This window comes from Podarcis raffonei, chromosome 11, assembly GCF_027172205.1.
Source record: "Podarcis raffonei isolate rPodRaf1 chromosome 11, rPodRaf1.pri, whole genome shotgun sequence".
Taxonomy (NCBI): Eukaryota; Metazoa; Chordata; class Lepidosauria; order Squamata; family Lacertidae; genus Podarcis; species Podarcis raffonei.
Genome location: NC_070612.1, coordinates 57,683,665 through 57,709,746, shown reverse-complemented (window position 1 = coordinate 57,709,746; position 26,082 = coordinate 57,683,665). Strand labels below are relative to the sequence as shown.

General features: G+C 40.0%; 1 protein-coding gene across 3 annotated transcripts in view; it reads left to right on the top strand.

The window, feature by feature from the left end:
- The window catches only part of DAPK1 (death associated protein kinase 1), an 80,749-nt gene that overhangs the window by 41,148 nt on the left and 13,519 nt on the right, over positions 1 to 26,082 (top strand). For all 3 annotated transcript variants that reach the window (XM_053409145.1, XM_053409144.1, XM_053409146.1), the window contains 15 exons: positions 2,219 to 2,267; positions 2,353 to 2,379; positions 2,829 to 2,981; positions 3,742 to 3,787; positions 3,914 to 4,003; positions 6,459 to 6,551; positions 8,956 to 9,075; positions 10,293 to 10,391; positions 11,132 to 11,230; positions 12,467 to 12,565; positions 14,356 to 14,553; positions 16,767 to 16,964; positions 21,255 to 21,353; positions 24,163 to 24,240; positions 24,648 to 24,870. In XM_053409145.1, coding sequence (XP_053265120.1) covers positions 2,219 to 2,267; positions 2,353 to 2,379; positions 2,829 to 2,981; positions 3,742 to 3,787; positions 3,914 to 4,003; positions 6,459 to 6,551; positions 8,956 to 9,075; positions 10,293 to 10,391; positions 11,132 to 11,230; positions 12,467 to 12,565; positions 14,356 to 14,553; positions 16,767 to 16,964; positions 21,255 to 21,353; positions 24,163 to 24,240; positions 24,648 to 24,870 — 1,671 coding nt within the window. The remainder of the gene's footprint in view (positions 1 to 2,218; positions 2,268 to 2,352; positions 2,380 to 2,828; positions 2,982 to 3,741; positions 3,788 to 3,913; positions 4,004 to 6,458; positions 6,552 to 8,955; positions 9,076 to 10,292; positions 10,392 to 11,131; positions 11,231 to 12,466; positions 12,566 to 14,355; positions 14,554 to 16,766; positions 16,965 to 21,254; positions 21,354 to 24,162; positions 24,241 to 24,647; positions 24,871 to 26,082) is intronic.

Here is a 26,082-nt window from a genome sequence, read left to right as displayed (position 1 = left end):
ATAAAAAGAACACAGATGAAGAACATTGTGCCACTAAAGGAGGAAGGAAACAAGACACTTGTAATTGAAAAAGAAAAGTTCAGAGACCAGCAAGTGGTTCATATTAGAAAAAAAGATACAGGAATTTAAGCAAGGTGGATGAGTGTTAATGCAAAAGTAGAAATTCTGTAGAAAGGAAAAGCTGTTGACAAAAGTGCGTAGATTGAATAAAAGGAATAGCTGTTAATTTAATGCATAAAAGAGTGTTCATTTATCTCTTTGCATGTAGCAACATATAAAACAAAGACAGTGAGAAGGAAAAAATGGATGTTTTATTTTAAGTTCCTTCCAGGCACTAAAAATAGTCCACATGAGGGAGGAAACTGTTGGGAACTAATGCAAGTTTTAAAAATAGACTCCATAATGACTTGGAAAATATGTTGAAATACCAATAACAATGTAGAACATTCCTACTGTAGAGTATAGGGAAGGAAGACAGAAGGAAGCATTGTATAAATAAACCATAGAAAGCAAAGTTGTTTCTATATCGAAATAAGAAAATGGGGAGAGCATAGAACAAGGGCTGTGATAAAGGGAAAATCTTCAGGTTAACATAAAGCAAAGACATCAGGCATTTGAATAATTGGGGGGGGGTGTTATTGAACAGCAGGAAGAGAAGGAATATTTCCAAAATTAACTCAAGAAAAAAATGTCATGAAGATAATAAACAAAGATAACCACACAAAAACCTTGCACACAAGACCAAAGGAGTTAAAGTGACTTATATCCCAACTAGGAACAGTCAGGAAAACATTAAAAGCAGACTTCTGGGACTTGTATGTTTCCATATGTTAAGAGAGCAGAACAGGAGACAATAGCAAGTGGAAGAGAGATTAACGAAGAAATAATGTTGAACATGTACATGTTCATCAAGCAGAAATAAAAGAAGAAAATGGTACGAGAGTGGGTGGTAGTGCTTTATATGTTAGGAAAAACATAAGCCTCTCAGAGTGCCAAACATGTCTGACATGTCAGTATTGCTTAGGCCTACATTTCATATGTGAACAGTGGTGATCATTACATGTGTTCAGTCTTTACAAGTTCTCTTTAAATGTTGCCCATCCTCTTGAACACTGTTTCTAGGTAGGAAATATTTACCTGCATTCAAACTAATTTGAATTTGAATATTTGTAAATTTAACACCCTTTCCTTTCTGTATGTGGAAGTCATGATTTTCTGCCTGGACTTTCTATACTGTATGTGTGTGTGTATGTATATATATATATATATATATATATATATATATATATATATATATATATATATTAATTCGAAAGGTTTATGTCCTACCTTTCAATATAAAGCTTGTAAGGTGGATAAGATGGTAAAAACAACTTAAAACAATACTTTTAAAATAAAAAAAGCAATTTTGTATTTACATGATTGCTTTGTAACTAAAATCCCTAACAAAGCCACAGACAAAGTAGCAGTAAAATAGCAGTGGCAAAAGGAGAGAAGGAAATCAGTTTAGTGGAATGACATTGTCTTACTTTGGGGTAGGCATGTGCACGGTAAACTTGATCCAAAGCTCCTCTGACCTTTTCCTCCTCCTGGGAAAATAGCACCCCCTCCAGGATGATTCCATTCTGCACCTAATCACTGAAGGCAGGTCATTCCCAAATCTGATGCACAGATTCCTATGGAAGCAGACAGTCCCAAACTAATGTATATAGTTTTATAAGTTAAAAACTTTGACATCTCTCCAGATACAAATTGGCAATTTTTAGTTCTGGTGAGATGATCCTGTCCCAGCTGAAGTTTCTGGACAGTCTTGAAAATCAGCCCTGCATACAATACACAGCAGATGTTTGGGGAACGTGAATACATCTGGTAATAGTATTTACATTGAATGTGTTGTTTTCAAATACAGGGGATCATAATGAATAAATATCTTACAGAACAGTCTGAATCAGTTTCATAAAAAGTTTAAAAGGGGTGAGGTTGTGATAGAACGAATTGTAAAATAAACTAACGATGAAATGTTTGTGGATCTGCATTTGTGTAAAGTAATGCAGCTTGTAAACTAATGTTCAGATGATTCCCGTTGGAAAATCTGCTTTTTCCATTTGCTCTTTCTAGACCCTACCCTTGTTGTATGTATATTTCATAGCTGAAAAAAATATATTGTTTCGTGTCAAACTGCTCTGCTATAGACTAAAGCCTCTGCTCTGTCTCTTAGCTCCTGAAATAGTAAATTATGAACCGCTGGGCCTTGAGGCAGATATGTGGTAAGTTCACAATTCTTCTGCACTTGAACGTTTTGTAATTTTTTTGTGTCTTTTTGAATAGTGATAGACACCCTTTCTTTTTCAGGAGTATTGGTGTAATAACGTATATTCTGTAAGTATTAACACTCTAAATCACTTTGTTTTACCCATTTGGTTATTAAATCAACTCCACAAAGTTATAGTCAAGGTTACTAATCTATCCAGGCCCATGTTTTGCATAGTTGTACATAATTTTCCAAATATATGCTTCAAACTACTGATTACAAACATAATTGGTTGCTGTCCTTATTTTCTAGGTTACGATTTATTATTATGTTCCTCTATATGGGAACATAATTGTATTTTATTTGGATAGTGTGCGTTTTTCCATGCAGTCAGCATAAATGATGAAAAGCGAAAATATGTAAATTCTGAGAGTTGCAGTCACTGTGAGAAGATAGTGGAGGCCTTGTTTAAGTTATTGGGCTGAGCTTCAGAATCACTTTAAAAAATGAATCCTGGAACCAAACCTTTTGTCCTGGAGTCATACTATATCATTGTGACCGAACTTATTTTTTGCAGTCTGAGTGGTGCATCGCCGTTTCTGGGAGAGACAAAACAAGAAACATTAGCCAATGTGTCTGCAGTGAACTATGACTTCGAAGAGGAATTCTTCAGCAACACCAGTGCTTTAGCGAAAGATTTTATAAGAAGATTACTAATCAAGGATCCAAAGTAAGTTTCTTCCAGGATTCATTTTGTGATTTAAGCAAACAGGATTAGTTGGTAGTTACCCTTATCCCTTTCAAAGTGAAGGAGATCTTCCCTGTTTTGTTGATCCAGACTGTCAAGTTTGCTGCCCTTACCACCACCACTTTATACAATTTGCATTTGCTTATTTATTACTGTATTTTTCGCTCTATAAGACTCACCCGACCATAAGACGCACCTAATTTTTAAAGGAGGAAAACAAGAAAAAAATATTCTGAATCAAATGTTGTTGAAGAGGCTTTGCACGGCTATCCCTGAAGCCAGAACAGCAAGAGGGATTGCTGCACAGCAATCCCTCTTGCTGTTCTGGCTTCAGCGAAAGCAACGCAGCCTGCATTCATCCCATAAGACACACACACATTTCCCCTTATTTTTTAGGAGGGAAAAAGTGTGTCTTATAGAGCGAAAAATACGGTAGTTAGTTCTAGCATGTTTTCAGTGCTGTATAAATACATAGTGGAAGTAACCACATGAAGAATATGTTAGAACCAGTCTGGTGTAATGTTCAGAATCTCCAGCTGGAACCAGGAAAACATAACGTTTAAGTGTCCACTAATCTATGAAACTGACCATGGCCACTCCCCATTTCTCAGCCTAACCTACCTTACAGAATTGTTGTGAGAATAAAAATAGGGGTACATATATGCCTTTTTGAGGCCTTTGAAGGAAATACAGACCATAAAAGTAATAAATGAAATGAAATATTATTTTTCTCCTTTAAAAGGAAGAGAATGACAATTCAAGACAGCTTGCAGCACCCATGGATTAAGGTTAGTATGCAATGCATAGATTATTATATTAGTTTTACCTCTTTCTTTTGCCCATGTAGAAGGTAATATCTTCTTCGTTCATTCTTCTTCACTGCATTTCAAAGTGTTGTTTTAATTTTCTCACAGCCGAAGGATACCCTTCAAGCACTTAGTAGAAAAGCATCTGCCGTGAATATGGAAAAATTCAAAAAGTTCGCAGCACGAAGGAAATGGAAAGTAAGACCTAACATTTCTTTATAGTAACTATTGTTCTTTGGCTTTGGAATAAGTACATGTAACAGCGGGTCACATGAAATCATAATGCTTAACTATGCTCTAACATGGAACAAGCAGGATGATGGTATCCACAGCTCATCCTGGTTTATTGTCCCCAGCACAACTGGGCCAGGAGTAAAGGAGGAGCAAGTGGGAATGAATGGTTCAAGATTAAGTGTAGTTTAACATGGCGTGTCAACATAGCCAGTGTATATTAACACATGAAAGCTATTGAGAGCTTCATCTGGGCCTTAAATGATTTGGTTTAGTTGAGTCCTGAACTTCTTGCATATTTGTTAGACTTTTAGAGTGAAATTGGTACGGGGCATTACAGCTGAGCAGCGTATAGTATTTCCAGTGTATCGTGAGAAATGAAAGAAGAGCAGGAGGAAGTAAGAGCAGCAAGGAGTTTCTTGCAAACTGTGAAAAAGAGACGTGTAGGATAACTTGGGAGAAAGAGATATGGAACAGTGTGCATAATTATCATCAGGGGATAATAACTGTTAACAGGGAGAGAGTTAGCAAATAAGTCCAACCAAAGAAAAGAACTCCTTCTTGGAAACGAGATCAGCAAATGCATGGCAGATGTGGCTGTTGACGAATTCAGCCCTATAAAAATAGATCCCAAATTTGTCCTAGATCTGACTCTCACAAGACTTTCTAATGTGATAATAAGGCATTCCAAAGTTATTTGGCCACATCAGTTTTCAGTGGCAGATACTTAATGTCCAGTATGCCTTGTCATATTCACCATATGACAGAAATTAGATGCCTCTCCAAATGCAGTATTCCACAATGGCACATTGAACCATATGCCACATTGAACGGTAAGCCACATAGTACTAACATGGTAATATTGGTTGCGTTGCTGCTTGGCAACCCTGTTTTATTAATATGCTTATTAGCAATCATTCACTGATGATCAGTGGATCTTTCCTCAGTGGGAAATACAGGCAGTGACCGTTTTAGGTGTGTCTGATATGTGTGCGACTGCATCATTCCGGACCCAAATGTGACCTGAAAACATCACTGAAAGAGGGGAGGCAGGGACAGAGTGTGGTGTTTGCAGGCTTTTTCAATGGGTGTTCTGATTACATGCGATTTCACACAAGTGCACAATGACCCGGAACGCAATCCCCACACAACCGGGGAGTTGCCTTTAATGGTGCCCTCTAGAACAGGCTTCCTGAACCTCGTCCCTCCAGATGTTTTGAGACTACAATTCCCATCATCCCTGACCACTGGTCCTGCTAGCTAGGGATCATGGGAGTTGTAGGCCAAAAACATCTGGAGGGCCGAGGTTGAGGAAGCCTGCTCTAGAAGTTGTTGGACTATAATCATCATCCTGGACCATCAGCTGTGCTTTCTGGGGCTGATGGGAATTGAAGTCCATCAACATCTGGAGGGGGTACCATTGGCTAACTCACCATCAGACAACACTGTTTTATTTTATGTTTTGGATGGGCAATTTGTCTATAGGGAATCAGATCTGAGAGGATCGCTCTGCAAGGTAAAGCGAGAAGAAATGGAGAGAGTTGGCGGTTCAGTTTGGATACAACAAGGGCAGGGGGAATAAAGGTTTTAGCATGACTTAACCTGGACTGGAAACAACTGTCAGGGTGTCTGCACTTCCTTCCTGCAAAATTCATGTAGGAGCAAATCTTTTTGCTGCCCTTTGTAGCAATCCTGCTGAACAAATATTGCAGATACATTGTGAGTCTGCAGCCTCTTTCATCTATAGGACACTGTAATGGTTCTAGGGGTTGCTCGTGCGTAAGTTGCCGCCACTCCTGGCTAGGTTACCTGGTTGAACCCTTTCTGTCTGGACAGCCTCTAGCTTCGTGGCTGTCTCAGTCGCTGGCAGAATCCGTCAGTGGGCGTTTCTTTAACTTCTTCCAGCAAAGAAGTTCTTTGACGCCAAGTCTCCTCCTACTCTCCCTGCGCGGAAGTCTTCTGCGCAGGGAGGGTGTGGGCAGCGGAGTACCCGTACTCTCTCCTCTGGTCTCCGGCGAGGAGTCTTAGAGCCTCCTCTCCGATTCCCCCATCTGCCCCCCTTCTCCACTGGTGTTATGCTGATTTCCTTCCCCAGCAGATGGGCTGCCTCTCTCCCTACTGGGACACTCTCCAGCATCCCTCTGGAGCCTTCCCTCCGCCTCTAGCTCCAATGGCAGTTTCCTGACAGACGCTATATTTTAGAGCATGACCCCTGGAATGCTCAGGGAAGTAGGGAGTGTGTAACCACACTATTATCTTGAGGCAAATGGACCATATAAAAATACAGACCTTAGAGACTAGCTTGATTGCAGCTACTAACAGTTTAGCAGTATCACTTGCGGAACTGAACTCGTATCAGAAATGTTTCCTCTAATGAGTTTTTATGGTTTCACATAAATATTTGTCTCTTCTCTTACAAAAGCAATCAGTGCGCTTAATATCGCTATGCCAAAGATTATCAAGATCCTTTTTGTCCAGAAGTAACATGAGCGTGGCTAGGAGCGATGACACTCTGGTAAGTAAATACTTGGGAGTATGGGGGTTAACATAGCATATAACATCTTCTGAACTGCAGTAATTGGAACTGTAATGTCCCTTGCAGTGTTTCAAAAATGATGCCAAGGAACTGAGCAATAAATACAGACAACAGACAATATGTGGACAATACCTGTAATCTAATTTAAGATAGATGACTAAATTTTGCTCAGTCACTTCTGCTTTTCATATTTCTGGACGAAGCTAATTCATTGCAATGCTATTTGAGCACCACTAATGAGTTAAATCCCTCAAGTAGATAGAGGAGAACAGCGGGTATCAAACAGAAAACTGGACTGGCATTTTGTCTCCCTCCTTCGTACAGGTCACCTTAATTACAGTAGTGGCTTGGCTGGCGGACATTGGGGTACCAAAGTGTAAGAAGATTCTCCCCCTTCCGCTTGTCTGAGCTGCCGTCAGTGTGATACAGTTGAGAGGTGTGGCCACCTTATTTGCTTTAGTGTAACCATGTAGCTGGCCAAGGGATGTGAGAAGAGACTCTGCCATTCCCAATAAGCTGTCGGCAGGCAGCATGGATGTAGATTTGTAGGAAAGCCCAGAACCAGGGGAAAGTCTTGTGCAACTCCCAAGACCAGCTGTTGCGTTGCACTCAGAACCCAGATCTGTGGACCCATGCCAGATACATAATTCATGTACATTACTCCGCACGCTATGAACTCCATGTTGAACACCCAGTGTGTGTGTCCACAAAAGTTTATCATAAGTTATAGTTTATCACACAAAATATTATTTATTTGTTGCATGTATATATCACCTTTCTCTCCAAGGGGCTCAAGTTTTCTGTCCCTTCTCATTTAATCCCTACAACAACCTTGTGAGGTAGGTTAGGCTGGGAGACAGTGGCTGGCCCTAGGTCATCCAGTGAACTTCATGGCTGAGTGAGGATTTGAACCTTGGTTTCCCAGGTCCTTGTCCAACACACTAACCACTACACCACAGTGGTTCTCAGATAGGGATGTCCAACTAAATGTTACTTAGAATAGACCCATTAAAATTAATAAACATAACTGTTAGACCCATTAATTTCAGTGGGTCTGCTGAGTAAAACACGAGTAACACCCATAGTTTATGGTTTTAAGGCTAAACCATATTTTAGTGACCACAATGCAGAAACTGGAAGCATTTGCTTCCTGGTTTTAAACTTGCTTTAGCTTCTCATCATGTCTACACTAAGCAAAAGGGTGGTTACTTTGAACTATGGTTTTTTGAAACAAACCAGGCTCAGATTGTGATATTTGGTCTTGGTTTGCTTTAATAAACCATAGTTGAAACAGCTGTTCTTAATTTAGACATCATAATGTATTGCGTGTTTAGCTTAAACCAGCAACACTTCCTTTTTATGCTTTCACATGAAAGCAGGTATGTTATCTGTTTTGAGTCTTTCTGATTTACACTTGGAGGTGCATAAATCCTGTAGATTTCTTTTTAAAAGTTTGATTCTGTACTTTATGAAATGTGCTCTTAAATACAGTGGTACCTCGGTTTACGAACTTAATCTATTCTAGAAGTCCATTCTTAAACTGAAACCGTTCTTAAACCAAAGCGTGCTTTCCCTAATGATGCCTCCCACCACCGGTGCCTTTCCACCATTCGGATTCCGTTCTTAGACCGAGGTAAAGTTCACAAACCAGGACACTACTTCCGGTTTTGCGGAGTTCGTAAATCAAATCATTCGTAAACAGAGCTGTTCTTAAACTGAGGTACCACTATACTAGTTTTAATAAGTATCATGCAAACATTTTTTCCCATAGAATTAAAAGTCCTTAGGCATTAAAAATTCTGCAGAGTGGCAAGTCTATCTGTCTTACACTCTTTATCTCACTTTGCTAGCTTCCACATTTTTGTAAATAAAATCTCTGCTTATTGATGTGCTGTTATTTTTTAATGTTGAATCAGAAATCATAACCGTTGCAAAACCAGCTCCCAGCAGAATTGTAGCCTTGTGCCACTGTGCCGCTGTGGTTTAAAACCTTATAAACTCTAGATAGGAGTAATTTATAGCACTGTTCTGCTTCAAGATGTCGTTCTTGGGAAATAGATGCTTCTTATTCCTGTTTTTATGTTGATGTAGCTTTCAAAAAATGAATTGTGAAATGCATAATAGAGCTCTTTTATATCAGGGTCAAAGATATGTGCTGATGCATAAAAAAGGAGACTCTTATTAGAGAAAGTAAATTACCTCCAGAATTTAAGCAGATGTTATAACAGCTTGTTTCCCATTGGGAATGGCAGTCATACTGTGAAATGACAATATATTGCTGCTGAAGAGTTTATTTCCTTTCCATACCCTCCTCCCTCTCAAAGCTAATAACTTCTTTTCTCTTGTCTTTCCCTTCCCATCTACTTTCTGGTTAATTTATGAGGACGAGGAAGATTCATTTGTAATGAAAGCCATCATTCATGCCATCAATGATGACAACGTTCCTGGTCTCCAGCACCTTCTGGGCTCTTTGACCAATTATGATGTCAATCAACCTAATAAGGTATGCTGTTGTTGTATAGATTTAGCAGCTAAAGAAGAAGAAGCTATCATTTTTACTGACAAACAAAGATCAGCCCAAAGACTCATGAGCATTCCAATATCAATTCAGGAAAATCTTCCTGGGAAGGTTACAGAGGACACAGTTTTTTTGGGGGGGGGTGGGTTTATTTGCATGTGTGGACAAGGACCTATCCCACTTGATACCTAGCTTTTAACACCCGTTTTGAGAAAATAGCACAACATCTATAGACAGTTACTTCCTTTCTTGATGTGCTTGCCCAGATTTGCCAGGAGTGATGAGTGGAGAAGAAGGAAAAGCTGAGGCTGTTGTGTGCAGTTTAGGCCTCCCCTCCAAAAAAAACCCCATGTCGGATCCAAAAGCTACCATTGCAGCCTCTCATTGGGTGGTCATGGGGAGGGAGGTATCTGGTGCTGCCTGCATGAGTGAGTGGAATGGATGGTTGTTGCTGTGAAAAGGAGGTATTGCATAGTTAGCTGTTCCTCTTCCTTTTCATAAATGCTTGAAAACCGGCAGTGTACCTCCAGCCCTGAAAAACTTGCTTTTCTGTATAATTAAAATACTCAGTGCCTTTATTCTTAAATCATTATTTATCTTCCGAATCTTTCATTGCCTTTGCATCTCTCCAGTGAATTGGTGTTTCATGATTTGTCAATATCCTTTTTGAAATACGATGCCAACTTACACAATGTTCACAAAGCTAAATTTAGCAGTACTGTCGCTCACTACATTATGAAAACAATAATCCTAATAATGAAAAATAAAGACACTGCATGTTTGGTATAGGTTTTGTTACACACAGAGAGCTATTGTACATGGTGCACCAGACCCACTCTAAATCTTTCTCAGAAACTCATTGCATTGCATTTTTGGATGTTTGTTAAATGTATCTGGACTTTCAGAGCGATTTTGACGCAGCTCTTCAAAAGCAGACGCTTACTCTCCGTACACAGATTTTGCATCAGCTAAAACATTTATATGTATTTATAAATATCATTAAAAAATCAAAGCGGTTTACAATCTTGTCTTCATATATAATAAAATCTGTTAAAAAATTAAATCAGAGACTATCAACTAGCTATATATGTATGTTGTTCTGTCCCATAATCTCTTGAGACCCAGCCAGATGGGTGGGATATAAATAATAAATTATTATTATTGAGAAAAGTGATCAGTTTTTAACAGTTTGTTTATTGCAGCATGGGACACCTCCATTTCTGATTGCTGCTGGATGTGGAAATATTCAAATGCTTCAGTTATTCCTAAAGCGAGGTGCCCGTATTGATGTCCAAGATAAGGTGAAACAATTGTTTAGATTGGTATCTAAATGTGTTACTTATTTGCAGTGCATTTTAGAAGGAAACCGATTGAACATTTGTTTAGGTAAAGGTAAAGGGACCCCTGACCATTAGGTCACGGACAACTCTGGGGTTGTGGCGCTCATCTCTCTTTATTGGCCAAGGGATCCGGCGTACAGCTTCCTGGTCATGTGGCCAGCATGACTAAGCCACTTCTGGCGAACCAGCACACAGAAACGCCATTTACCTTCCCGCTGGAGCGGTACCTATTTATCTACTTGCACTTTGACGTGCTTTCAAACTGCTAGGTTGGCAGGAGCAGGGACCGAGCAACGGGAGCTCACCCCGTCATGGGGATTCAAACTGCCTACCTTCTGATTGGCAAGCCCTAGGCTTTGTGGTTTAACCTACAGCACCACCCGCGTCCCATGAACATTTGTTTACATTGTTGTAAATGAAGATTATAGATTGAAATCATTCCTGCAGCTCAGTCAGTCATATTCTAAATTTGGCAAAGAGCAATTGCATTTCTAACCCATTAGTATCAGCAAGTTAATACCCATATGAATTCATTTTATTTGAATGAATACCTAAACAAAATGTTTCCGCTTTGGAAAAGTTGATTTGTTAGATCTTGATAATTATCCTCATCGTGTAACATTTATCTTAAATATGTTGGAATATGTTGCTGCAATTTGCTTATGGTTTTATTGATTGCCATCATCAAATATTTTGGACAGGCAGGATCTAATGCAATCTACTGGGCATCTCGACATGGTCACGTTGAAACTCTGAAATTCCTCCATCTAAATAAATGTCCTTTGGATGTTAGAGACAAGGTAAGGGCAAACCTTTAAATCTGTTGGAGCATTATTTTAAAACTTCTATTTTAGATAGCCTTGTGCTGCCATCTTATACTGAGAAATAAGCCCTACTGACTTCAGTGGGACCTAAAAAAGGTAAAGGTAAAGGACCCCCGACTGTGAAGTCCAGTAGCATACGACTCTGGGGTTGTGACGCTCATCTCGCTTTACTGGCCGAGGGAGCTGACGTTTGTCCACAGACAGTTTTTCCAGGTCATGTGGCCAGCATGACAAAGCCGCTTCTGGCGAACCAGAGCAGCGCACAAAAACGCCGTTTACCTTCCCGTCGGAGTGGTACCTATTTATCTACTTGCACTTTTTGGCGTGCTTTCAAACTGCTAGGTTGGCAGGGACCGAGCAACAGGAGTGCACCCCGTCACGGGGATTTGAACTGCCGACCTTCTGATTGGCAAGCCCAAGAGGCTCAGTGGTTTAGACCACAATGCCACCCGCGTCCCTTTCAGTAGGACCTACTCTGAAATAAATGTGTATGTGAATGCAGCCTAACCCATCCAGTGCTCAGGTTTAGGGCAGGCTACAGTGTTTCTAAAAATTAAATAACATTAATTCTGTTAAAGTACTTGTTCTATGCTAACTCCTGAAGTTTTCTGTTAGAGTAAGGTTAGTATGTGCCACAGGTCTGTTGATCTGCACTGGGATGCGGTGGGTTCTCCACCAGTCAGTGTGGATGTCTGTAGGTAATGCTATCCCAAGCTATTTTCCAGCCAGCAGTAGCCCACAACAAGCTCCAAAGCAGAACCTTTTTGTTTATTTGTAGTATTCATATTATTGCTGTTGCTGCTGTTGTTGTTTTACTTTGAAACTGGCATGGGAGAAAAAGGGCAAACCTCTCTCTATAGATTGTACCCATCCAGTATTTATAGGAACCAGTATAATCCATGATGTTGGGAGTACAGTGGTACCTCAGGTTAAGAACTTAATTTGTTCCGGAGGTCTGTTCTTAACCTGAAACTGTTCTTAACCTGAAGCACCACTTTAGCTAATGGGGCCTCCTGCTGTCGCCGCGCCGCCGCTGTGCGATTTCTGTTCTCATCCTGAAGCAAAGTTCTTAACCTGAAGCACTATTTCTGGGTTAGCGGAGTCTGTAACCTGAAGCGTATGTAACCTGAAGCATATGTAACCCGAGGTACCACTGTATTAAACAATGTGGCATAAGGAATAACGCTTGTGTGTGTTTTGTCTTCTTCTCAGTCTGGAGAAACTGCACTCCATGTGGCATCTCGGTATGGTCACGTTGATGTGGTTCAAGTCTTGTGTAGCATTGGCTCAAATCCAAATTTTCAAGATAAGGTGAGTAGTAGAGATTAAGCCTTTTTCTGCTGCTAAGCAAAACCAGGATTCCTTCCCATTCAGTTCTTGAAATTACCATGTGGGTTTTTTACTTGGAGTAGAAATTAGTGGGCCCAACGTTCCAGTTTCTTTTTTTCTTTCTTTGAATTTTTTTATTTTCAATGCAGAATCATAACAAAAATTACAAACATTGAATCCAAAATAATACTATACAAACAAAAAAACCCGGAACATACAAAAAAAAACAGAAAAGAAAAAGGGGGGGGAAAGCAGAGGAAACAAAACTAAACTAAACGAAAACGAAAAAGCACACATCTACAGAAAAAAACCATATCATTACGTACATAAACACAAATTGACTTCCTTCCTTTGTTCTAAGACCTCAAAAAAATTACTCTTACTGTATTGTTGTGTCTAATTAGATTACTTCCTACTTTGTACTTTTTTTTTTACACCATTTTTCTTTTTCTTTAACCCTGCAAAGCATCATTCATTACATACCAATATACTTACTCCAGAACAATGTTTTTTCATATACTCTTTAGCACAACCCCATTCTTTTAATAATTTCTGGTCCGATTGTCCCCTTATGTAAGCTGTGAGTCTTGCCAGATTTATGTATTCACAAAATTTAATTTGCCAATCTTTCACTGATGGAATTTTTCTGCCTTTCCAGTTTTTAGCTATGAGCATCCTGGCAGCTGTTGTTGCATAAAGTAATACTTTCCTTTGATTTTCGGGGATATCATTTGTAATTAAACCTAAAAGGAATGCCTCCGGTTTTTTACTGAAAGATATTTTAAACATCTTTTTGAGTTCTTCATAGATTTCATTCCAGAATTGTTTAATAGGTCGGCATTCCCACCACATGTGAAACATTGTTCCTATTTCTTTTTTACATCTCCAACAGGTATTCGATTTTAATTTGTAAATTTTAGCCAATTTTACCGGAGTTAAGTACCATTGGTACACCATTTTCACAAAATTTTCTCTTATTGTATAACATGCCGTGAATTTAATATCATATTTCCATAATTTCACAATTATAGTCATTGCTGATTTAATAAATTGCAACTCTTATTTCCTCAGTTTAGTGCAGTCTTATGAGTTTTTTCCTGCTGTGATTGCTCCAGAATGGCTGGGACGTCCCATGTGTTCACACAGATTGTTGGGCTATCTGGTCCTAAGTAAAAATTCTGCAAATAAATGATAAGCTTTCCTCCTTTTTTAATAAAGAATCCCCCTTCCCTATCCCATTCATAGATGTGCTACATGGGATTTACCCTGTATCCCTTGAGGCAGGCCAGTAATACATTCACTGCATGTATTACTAGCGATATTATCCAATTTAATCATGGTGGTGGTAGTAGTAATAATATTCTTTGCAGTGTTTGTTGATGGGGGAATTAACTCTTGGGATTGTTTGTGATCTATAGATATGAAACTAATAGAATTTCCAGTTTCACAAGTCTGCCGCATGTCGATTGGGGAGCTGGAGCACACTGCTGTTGGAGATCATGACATGGACATCTGCATGGATGAATCCTGTGCGCAAATCTCATACTTGTGTGTGCTTCCTCCTTCAGATGTCAACACCAGCGCATGGGCCACCATGCCTGCTTGATGCATTGAAGGGCACTAATTCACAAATACAAAGCACATCCTGTTAATAACCTTTTAATGGGATTGCAACATTTCTTAGGAGTTAGATTTATTGAGTCAAAATTGGAAGTGTTGTTTAAGCATTATGTCAGCTTTGTTAATAGCAATGTTACTAAATTGTTTTATAGGAAGAAGAAACTCCTTTGCACTGTGCTGCTTGGCATGGATACTACCTTGTTGCCAAAGCACTCTGCAAAGCAGGCTGCAATGTGAATGTTAAAAATAAGGAAGGGGAAACTCCACTCTTGACAGCCTCGGCTAGAGGTTACCATGATATTGTGGAATGTTTGGCAGAGCATGGCGCTGACCTTGATGCAACTGACAAGGTTAGTTATGGTTGAATTGAGTCGCATTTAGCAAGAAATTGTCTATAAAGGTTTTGAATAGTAGAGAAGAGCTTTAAATAGCTTTCATAACTTGTTTGGATATTGCATGTCATTGTTAATCATTAAATGAAGGCTGTCTTAAGAAGTAGGATACAACACTATGAAAAATTAATTAATTGCATTTACTATGCTTATTTCATATAACTGTATAGTGATCTCCTCTGTGGTTCAGCTGTTCATTTTGGGAGACATAAGACTCTTGCATGTTTTACTGAAAATAACCAGAACATCGATTTTTAATTTTTATTAAATACTTGAAGTAGAAATAAGATGGTGAAAATATATGATGCTTAGCATACAGATAGATTACTAGAAGTTTGCAGTTTCTTCCTTGTCCGCATCCAGTCTTTGAAGATTGATTGATCCAACTCCGACTCCAGTTTGACCCTATGAAAGGATAATCCATAGTCTGGATTGATGGGCTCTCATCCATGGTCAGAGCCCTCTATCCTGCCTGCAGCAGGAGCTCAGTTTGGTTCTTTATCAATCAGAGAGACACTTAAAAGGCAAAGTGGGGAAAGAAACAAGGCATTTTTAGCTGAATAAGAAGCTCAAGCTTCAGTCCTTTTCCCACTTTCCTGGGAGTAAGCTGCATTGAATTCAATGTGAATTACTTCTAAGACATAGAGCAGCATAAAAAACAAATCACAAAATGTAAAAGTCTTTGACAATAACCCTAGATTTGAGGCCCCTTTTTGAATAACTCAGAGATCTTTTCCCATATACCGTAAGCAAGCAAATGAAGCTTTTATTTTCAACTTTTAAGTATCTGAAATCCAGGAAACTCTAGTGTGTTTGTGAGTCCTCCGTTTACCACAAGGTCTCTTTCCCATATATGAGGTCAGAGTGTCTCCAGCAAAGCTCCACTTACTGCTTAGAAGTGTCACAATGAGTACAAACTCAGCAGTATTCATTATCATCAAGACGTACTGAAGAGGAAAATACAATTCTATCTCTCTTACTAGAAATTCGGGGTTTCTTTAAATAGCTGTTTCTTTTGCAGTTTAAGAGTTTTCATTGTGAGACTTACTTGCAATTCTCTGCCTCTGTACTGTACTTACAGCAAAAGAATCATTGTGGAAAGTGGAGAAATTCAAGTGGTTTTGTCTGTGATAGATTCATATAGAAATTTCCTCATAACCTTTTAAGCACTGCACAATGCTATCTGAATGTGCAGCTAATTAAACAGGACTAGTTTTTCATGAGGTAGTTTTGAAGTTCCTGTTTGGTCTTTTTCTTGACACCTGTAAGGGAGTAGCTTTCAGTACCAGAGAATTGTACATGGGCTAAGCTGTGCTATTTAAATCTACTCTTTCATTTATCTAGAACATTTCTTTTTTCATTTGGGTCCCAAACAAGCCAGGAAAGGATGTAACTTTTTATGGGACAAACCATTTGTACCTCAGTCCAAGGTGGTCACGGTTCAAAACCTATGGTGACTGCCATTTTATCCTAACCGCAACTCTGAAGTTGGTGACTCCTGATCATCAAATGGGCTTCATGGTCAAGCAGGGCATTAAGAACATTCCTCTACAATCCAGCCCACAGCCCACTGGACCACAGTGGGCTGGTTCAGAACTAATGTGATAATTTAGCATACAAGAACAATCCTAGCCTCTTGTTCCTGGATTTCCCTCCTTCCTTGGTGTTCTACAAGAAAGAATGGAAGCATCTGGTTTCCTCTTTAGAATTAACTACGGTTTAGGATACCTTCTGAAACCTCTAAAGTGTGATTAATCTTAACTTTGGTTAATGAGTTATTAAGCTGGTTTATATTCATAGTTGACATTAACCATACTTTAGAGTTCAGTTGAGACACCAAATGGCAGTTAATCTGAAATGGAAGATTCCAGACGCATCACAGTAATGTGCCTCCTCACAGTCGTGTGAGGACAGAGGGAGCACAGCAGTCCAGAGGGAGGTTAATCTTGTTCTAGTAATTTTAAACCACGGTTTAGTGTTGCATCCAACTGCAGACACTGACTTAACAAGGAAGTTATCGGGTTCCAGAAAGCCCAAAAGGAGCTCTGTGGTGCTCAAAATGACTGAATATTATTGTATTTGCTTCTGATATAAACATGTTAAAAAACAGTTAATTTATTTTGTTTTCAATGCAAGAAATAGCTGGTCGTTCTTTTTTTGTGTGCATTTAGGACGGACACATAGCCCTTCACCTTGCAGTCCGAAGATGTCAGATGGAAGTGGTTAAAATGCTTATCAGACAGGGATGCTCCATAGATTTCCAGGATAGACACGGGAACACTCCTCTCCATGTGGCCTGCAAAGATGGAAACATTCCCATTGTGATGGCACTCTGTGAAGCAAACTGTAACATCGATATAACCAATAAGGTACTTTAAAAAAAAACACACACCCAGCAACCCTACAGTGTTTGTACTAAGGGCTTTTCCAGATGACAAATTGTTCCAGCACTGAAAGCACAGTAGGTTTTCACTTGAGAGGGATCAAACAGTTCTTTCCCCCCCCCCAAAAGGCTACAATTAAATGAAAACTCCCATTTTCTGAGTACCGAAAACGTAATTGCTAATCTCTGAGGGAGGAAAGGGGATATTTCTCTACAGCTAGTGGTTCCATTTCAAGAGTGAATGCTCGTTGTTCAGTGTAATTAGTACCTATTAGGTAGTTCTCATGATTGTCTACCCCCCCATGTCCTTTGGTGAATTTTATATTATTTTACTTGAATAGCCTCCGTATCCAGAGAAGTTACACTCTATCCTCCCTCATCTGTTCACATACTAAGCTGTGTGGGCATGCAGGCTAATATACAGTGGTACCTCGGTTTACGAACTTAATCCATTCCAGAAGTCCGTTCTTATACTGAAACCGTTCTTAAAACCGAGGCGCGCTTTCCTTAATGAGGCCTTCCGCTGCCGCTGCCCTTCCACCATTCGGAGACTGAGGTAAAGTTCGCAAACCAGGACACTACTTCCAGTTTTGCGGAGTTCGTAAACCAAATCATTGGTAAACAGGAGTGTTCTTTAGCTGAGGTACCACTGTATCTTCTAGACATGTTCATTAATTCAGTTGTATTTTTATTTCGTCATGCCAGGTTAAGTCACTCTTCATTTATTTGCTGAGAATCTGAATTTGACACATAGTCCCAGTTTACACAAAATTCTTCATACTGTTCTTGTGCAATCAGAAATTTATCAGTGCAGTTTTTGGTTCTGACATTATAGAGGCAGATAGACCCCTTCAAGCTGTTTCTCAGCAACATTGGTTGGCCACTTACCTTCTGGCAGTGCTCAGCTGCTTCTGAGGTAGCAGAAGTGAGCAAGAAAGTTGCTGCATTAAGCAAACTAGTAATTAACTAGGGGAAAGGTGCATTGGTGATAGGTAGCATGTGGGTGTAAGGATGCTTTTAGGTCCTAAGGTGGAAAGGCTTAGATCCCTTAGACAGCTTCTCATGTTTTATTTTGCTTCCATGCAGCTGGTAAATAATACATCTCAGCAACTCTTGTTCCTTTGTGCATTAGAAGATTGCTGTTAATTGCATTGCAAAAACATTGTATGCCTCTGTGATGCTGGTGTTACTTCTTTGTGAAAATGGCTCGGCAGTATGTGGGAAAGCGAAATACAGTACTTAGCAGGTTTGACTCCTGTGACTTTCCATGTAGGAGTTTGTAGAACTTCAGGATTTTTCCTGGTGCTAATTTCAATGGCTTTAGAGATCCTAAAGCTGACACACTGTGTGTGTGTGTGTGTGTGTGTGTGTGTGTGTGTGTGTGGAGGGAGGGAGGCAAATCTTGGATTCTATAATGCTACAGAACTGAAGGATATTTTGAATAATGCAGCTTTTGTATGGCACAAATCGGTTCAATTCAAGAGTCCTTGCATTCCTTTCAAGGAACATTGTAATATTGCAGTTACAGCCTGACCACCTAAACACCCTTCATGACCTTCTGTGCTACAACCCACCATGGAAAGCTGCGGGTTTTTGGCTGACCCTGTGCAATCATTTATTTGGATTATTTTTAAATTTAAGTGTCACCAGCTGCCAAGTAAAAAGCTTATGATAATAAGCCCTCTGCCCTCTTGCGTTAGCTTAATCCTGACTGATTGAGCAATTAAATGCAGAACCATGATAGAAATTCTGTTTTCAGGGAAGCAGAGTTAATACAGCTAAAGGCTTGACTTTATGGCTGAAAATCTTCTACTGGTCTCAGTGGCTTGGCACCCTGAAAAAAAAAGCAAACCCCTGCGTCTAAAGAGGTCAAGTAGTTTCGTTACACATGTATGATGCTTTGCACCTTAAGCTCTTTCGGTTTGTGACATCATTAGATGCCATGAATTTTATTCAACTTGCTTGTTCGACTTTGAGCACAAGACATTCTAACTGTAAATCATCTTCACAATCAAATCTTTTGACAAGGAATAATGGACTTAATGAAGCATCCATTCTGGATCCTTAAACGTGACATTAAGCAGTTTATTGGATATGTTACTGTCTTGTATAGTGTCAGGTAAATAATCTGTTCAGCCTAGTGGAGATTACTCTAACTGACAAGGGTTCTGCAGAGTTTGGGGAAAATATTTTTCCCAGCTCTTCAGTTGAAGATCCTTTGACTGGAGATGCCAGGAGTTATAAATGCAAGTAGTTCTCAAACCACCAAGCTCTTATTAACTTTCTTTCTTTGCTGCTGCTCCAGATTAATTAAGGAAAGGTGAAATATTACTGTGCATGTGCTCTAAAAGGTCATAATATTTGATGAAATTACAGCAGCACAGATAAGGTAATATCACTAAGCAGCTTTGCCCAGAAGGTGCACAGAAAATGTATTAACCAAGTAAATGTTCATTCTGTGACTGGCAGTAAAGCCGGGATTTCACAAAAACGATGGAAGAATTAACAACATACATGGTTCTAATTATCCTACAAAAAGAACACAAGACTTGTATGTAATTTGCAACAACTTTATATTTTAAAAGTAAAACTTCTAGAAGCCTTAATGCAAGCTTTAAAATATACAGACACTTGTGTTTCTGCACTCCTGTAGAAATCCCTAAATAATATAGTCATAGCAGAATCCATACACACACACACACACACACACACACATACAGTGGTACCTCAGGTTACATATGCTTCAGGTTACATACGCTTCAGGTTACAGACTCCGCTAACCCAGAAATAGTGCTTCAGGTTAAGAACTTTGCTTCAGGATGAGAACAGAAATCGGGCTCCAGCGGCGCGGCAGCAGCAGGAGGCCCCATTAGCTAAAGTGGTGCTTCAGATTAAGAACAGTTTCAGGTTAAGAACGGACTTCTGGAATGAATTAAGTACTTAACCCAAGGTACCACTGTATATATATGATGCCACTGCTGTTTTAGATGCTTTCCCCCCTCTCTCCTTCTCCCCCCCCCCCAAGGAAATGAGAGCTGCCTATAGAAAACAATGCAGATATCTAGGATTTTAGTACTGCGGTATTCATGATTGAGCAGTAGGGCGCCCTCAAGCAAAAGTTATCAACAAGTGTAGGAATTCCTTTAATGTGTTTAGTGTGAATCCATAGTTCCCCTCTCCAAAAAGCAAGATGAATTACTATAGTACTGTGACTTCAACATTCCTTCCAGATGTTGTTTCTAAACACTGATTCATGGAAGTTTTAAAGGTTTCTTTAAGGAGGAAAAAGTGAGTAGGCACCACTGTAAAGTTGTTTGCTTCTGCTGAAGATTAAGCCTTGGGAGTGCGCTTCTTGGATTACAAACCGCCTTGCTAGATTACGATGTGCTGAATGGTTTAGTCACTAAACTGCAAGAGGCATGATTATATCAAACTGGTATATTGAGAGGCTCCTAGAGTATGACCCTGTTCAGATATAATGCTGCGCATAAGGAGCCTTGGTCTTGCAAACTCCCACTTCTCCTTTCTCTCACATTGCCAAGAGGAAGTTTGAAACCTTTCATTTTTGCTTAACTGCAGCTACCCACTTCATTTGAACCAGGAATCATAGTTTAATAAAGGTAAAGGGACCCCTGACCATTAGGTCCAGTCGCGGACGACTCTGGGGTTGCGGCGCTCATCTCGCTTTACTGGCCGAGGGAGCTGGCGTACAGCTTCCGGGTCATGTGGCCAGCATGACTAAGCCACTTCTGGCGTACCAGAGCAGCACATGGAAACGCCATTTACCTTCCCACCGGAGTGGTACCTATTTATCTACTTGCACTTTGACGTGCTTTCGAACTGCTAAGTTGGCAGGAACAGGGACCGAGCAACGGGAGCTCACCCCGTCACAGGGATTCGATCCGCCAACCTTCTGATCGGCAAGTCCTAGGCTCTGTGGTTTAACCCACAGCACCACCCATGTCCCTCTCATAGTTTAATACGATCCACTTTATCCAGGAATCGTAGTTTAATACGATATGGTCCAGTTTCAAAACAAGCTAACTTCAAACCATGGTTCAGGAAATGAGACTTCTTTAAACTAGCCGCAGTTAGTGATAAACTTTGATTCCTAGTTTGGAAAAAATAGGAAACTGCTGTTCACCAAACGCCTCCTTTCAGCTGCATGGAAGAGCAATGAGTGCAAGACCATGTCTCTGTCTGCAAGCCAATCACAACATTTTAATATTTTGACTGGATTATTGTTTCAGCAGAAGTCTTATTTTATCTTTTATAGTATGGTAGGACACCTTTACATCTGGCAGCGAACAATGGAATTCTCGATGTTGTCCGGTACCTTTGCCTAAGTGGAGCAAATGTGGAGGCGTTAACTTCTGTAAGTATGACCTAGTATATGGGTTTGGCAGTTTTCTGAAATCTCTCCCCACACACACACACACAAAGAGCTTCTGAGCTATAACACTTAGGTTTCTAAAAAATCTTACACACAATATACAGTCTTTTCTGACACTAAGCCTAAAATAATTTAATTTGGAACGCAGTTCCTAGCTTAGCAACAGTATTCTTGCTAAGAACTCGGCTACTTCGTTTCCAGTAACGTGTTAGCTATTCCCCTGACAATGTGTGTTGAAAACCTATAAATACAATATTTAGGCCTTTTTGAAATTAGTTCCTCTGGAAAGCTTTCATGCTAAAAATAAGAAGGATAATTCACAGTGTACTGGCATGTGTGGGAGGCAGAGTGAATGGATCAGCAAGCTTGCAGGTGAGCTTGTAAAACAATTACTGCTTGTCCAACGGATCTGCGCCACTGCCTCCAATCAGCACCACCTGCTGTCTTTTCAGCTCTCACCAGGGTTGAGTAATGTTCCTAAAACTGACCTTCTTGAAGAACCAAATAGCTATCACACACATCATTGCCTGCACTTTAACTAAGTAACGTGTGGGGTTTTCTGCAGGAGGCGCATAGAGCTTGCACCCAAAATGTGTGCCCCCCCCCTCGGTCTACCTGCATAGTTGTCAGGGCTCCCCTGCTGCAAGCCAAAGAGTTATATGTCATAGGCTCACAACATTGCTGTAAAGAGAACCAGAAATAGAGAATTTTTGCGTGCAATTTATGTGCCTGTATTTTTCATCTTTGTTGGAAGCCACCCAGAGTGGCTGGGGAAACCCAGCCAGATGGGTGGAGTACAAATAATAGGTAAAGGTAAAGGGACCCCTGACCATTAGGTCCAGTCATGGCCGACTCTGGGGCTGCGGCACTCATCTCACTTTATTGGCCGAGGGAGCCGGCGTACAGCTTCCGGGTCATGTGGCCAGCAGGACTAAGCCGCTTCTGGCAAACCAGAGCAGCACACGGAAACGCCGTTTACCTTCCCGCCAGAGCGGTACCTATTTATCTACTTGCACTTTTATGTGCTTTTGAACTGCTAGGTTGGCAGGAGCAGGGACCGAGCAACGGGAGCTCACCCCGTCACAGGGATTTGAACCGCCGACCTTCTGATCGGCAAGTCCTAGGCTCTGTGGTTTAACCCACAGCGCCACCCACGTCCCATGTGCAATTTATGTGCTTGTATTTTTCATCTTTGTTGGAAGCCACCCAGAGTGGGTGGGGAAACCCAGCCAGATGGGTGGGGTACAAATAATATATTATTATTATTATTATTATTATTATTATTATTATTATTATTATCATCATCATCATCATCATCATCATCACCACCCCCGCAGCACTTGCAAAGATTTAAAGCTAATTCACATATTCAAAGGAATCTCCATGAACTGTACTGCAGAACAGGAAAATAAACTGGCCTCATCTTGAAGATTTTAACTTTTTACTTAAAATTTCAAAATCAAAATCCATTTATTGTGAGGACCATGCCTGTGCACAAACATCAACACTACAATAGTTAAAAATATTAAAATTCATTACATACTATGCCAACAAAACCTTCTTCCCACAGAATAGAAAAGGAGGGAAAACGAGCAACGAGTTAAACAGACGATGAAGGGGTCTTTACATTGTCGTCCATAAATCTTTCCCTGGCTTTCATGGCCTTCATACTTAAAATTTAATAATCCAGAATAACTCCACCTATGTCCACACTTGCATGCACACTAGCTAATAACAATTAGAATTACTACTTAGTCAGCATCATAAGGTTGTATTGAAAAACTGGGGGGGAGGGGAGTTTGCTTTTTTCATTCTTTCACCACACTCTTGTGTTTTATTTAATGGATGGGTATAAAGTGCATTCATTTAAGTAGCTTAAGGGATATGTTATTATGGAAACATAGTTTTGGATAGATGAGGTAGCACAGTGTCTTCAAATGGTTAGCAGAAAAGAACCACTTTGAGTTCCGCTATTTTGTTGATCTTGGTGGTCTTAATTGAAGACATGCTAGCACACTATCAGAAGGACTGCATTAGATCTCCTCGCTTAAATCGAAAATGCAGTTCTGTTTCAGAAAAGATTGTAAATACAGAATGGGTAGGTCCTCAAGGTATAACAGTTGCACGAATGCAGCCCTAAGAGGCTATTACAGTAAGCAATTTTTCTTATACTTCATTTCACACCAAACTGCTGACTCATGAAATGTAGGTAATTAAAAGTCAAAAGCAGAATGCTGAAGACAGATTTGCTCCTGAGTTTGCTTAAGCTGTTTAAAGCTGCGCTGTCATCTTCCCTGCACTAAGACCTCCCAGAGATGATAGACAAAGTAACCAAGTAATTCATTTCCCCCTCTCTATTTCTCATAGCTATATAAACACAATTCATGATTTCTTGCATCCTATTTAAATGAGCACCAACAGATCGTTGTAGTTGCATTTTAAAGATTCATATTGTTCATACGCAGTATTAGGAACACATGGCTTGGAAAAAGCTTTTTGTGTGTTTCTTTGTAAAGATGGGAGCAGTCATGCTGAAAGGGGTAAAAAAAAAATGCTTCAAGTGTTTCTGTAATATCAGGATGCTTCTATAAAAGAAGCATTAAGAGAAAAAGAACAGAAAGGGAACAAAATAGAGATTCTAGCTAGGAGGTCCTTGCTATTTCTTTCCTTAATCCATTTGCTTCTGACATAATTTATTTTCTTACCACCCTGAGGATATTGGAACATTTTTGTTTCTGTTTTTCTCTTGTGGGCTAGAAGTCATTGTAGCTAATCGCTTGTCTTCTAACAGGATGGAAAAACAGCAGAAGATCTGGCTAAAGCGGAGCAACACGAACACGTAGCCAGTCTGCTTACAAGATTAAAAAAGGTGAGGAGATGAGTGAGGAATCGAGCTTTATTTCTCTTGAACCTAAAATACTGTGATAAATAATAGATCAAAAAAATAAATTTTAGTAATGGTTTGTAATTCATTGACAGATATCACTTTAATTTTAACAAAATCCCCTAAGGGTAAAGTATTCCCTTTTCCCTAGAGGAAAGAAAGGTTGTATCCAGCAAAGTTGTCCCATTAGCACAAAGGCTTCCCCTTGTGCCACGGGGCTTTGTCTCCCCTATCCCTCGTTATATTTTTGCTACTTGAATCAGAATACTAATTCTTGCACAACTGCTTTACTCTGGAAAATATGGGGTGTTTAAAGAAGTAAAAGCATTTTGATGTTTGGCGTTTCTCTTCACAACTACGTGTTTCTTTTATTCTTTGCTTTCACCTTATAGGATACACACAGAGCACTTTTCATCCAGCATCTTAGACCTACTCATAATCTTCAGCCGAGAATAAAACTTAAGCTTTTTGGACACTCGGCATCTGGGAAAACTACTCTTGTGGAGTCTCTGAAGTGTGGGCTCCTGAGAAGCTTTTTCAGAAGGCGCAGACCAAGGCTTTCCTCTACAAACTCTGTCCGGTTTCCCCCTTCACCTTTATCTAATAAGCCATCAGGTACCATTTTAAGGCTTTTTATGTTGTCGCTCTTAATAGTCATTGTTTTTTACCTCAGTGCATTGGGTGAACATACTAGTTTACAGCAACTGTTTTAATTTGTGGTGTTCGTGCTGGGTCTAATCTAGTTGCAGTAATGCAATGATCACTTTTCATACAAAGTTGGAGAAGGCAGAAGAGTAGCCTTCCTGCAGGAGGGTGGGGCTTGCTAGATACTGTATTTTTGCGTGTATTAGACGAGGTTTTTTGACTCAAAAATCATGTCAAAAAACAGGGGTTGTCCTATACACGGATAGTGGCATGAGGGGGGGCATGAAGCAACACACCCTCCTGCCCGAAGCTGCATAAGGGAAGAAGCTCAACAATTTTGGGCCATCTCCCCTCATTTTCTTAAAATTGAGTCCCCAAAAATTATACAGTCATACCGCATGTTGCGTCCACTTCAGGTTGCGTTTTTTTGGGTTGCAGACTGCCGAAACACGGAAGTACCAGAATGGGTTACTTCCGAGTTTTGGCAGTCGCACATGCGCAGAAGTGCTAAATTGCGCTTTGTGCATGCACAGGTGCACTGAATCGCTACCCTCGCGTGCGCAGGCGCGGGTTGCGAAGGTGCATCTCGCACGGATCACGTTCGCAACCCAAGCGTCCACTGTACATAGGGGTATCTTATAGATGGAAAAATATGGTACATACTGGCTTTAAAGATGGCAGGTGTTAAACTCTTGGAAAGAAATGTTTTGGTTTTTTTAGAAGGAAAGACCCACAAAATGGCAGAGCTTTGCTTGGGGAGTGGTGATGGTCTGCACCATTCATTTTTGGCTCTTGACATTTTATATTTCAGTAGTACACTAGCATAGTACTTGGTTTCTAAGAAGAGTGGATGCACCACTGTTAAGATGGATGAGAATGCTTTACAGTGTGGCACTAAAGGTGCAGTTAAGATAATGCTGTTTTTCACATTAAAATATGTATTTATATTTATTTCCGCTTTCCCCAACTGGGTGCCCTCCAGGGCCGTTCTGGCTGGGGTTGATTCGAGTCGTAGTCTTAAAACAGGGCACCAAGTTGATCAAAGCTGACTTGCGCCTTCAGAAATGTCAGGGGTGCCTTAATTATTTCAACCACTAGAGGGGAGGCTAGTTCAATACCAAAAGTACTAATTATACATATTTACAGTGGTACCTCTGGTTATGTACTTAATTCGTTCCGGAG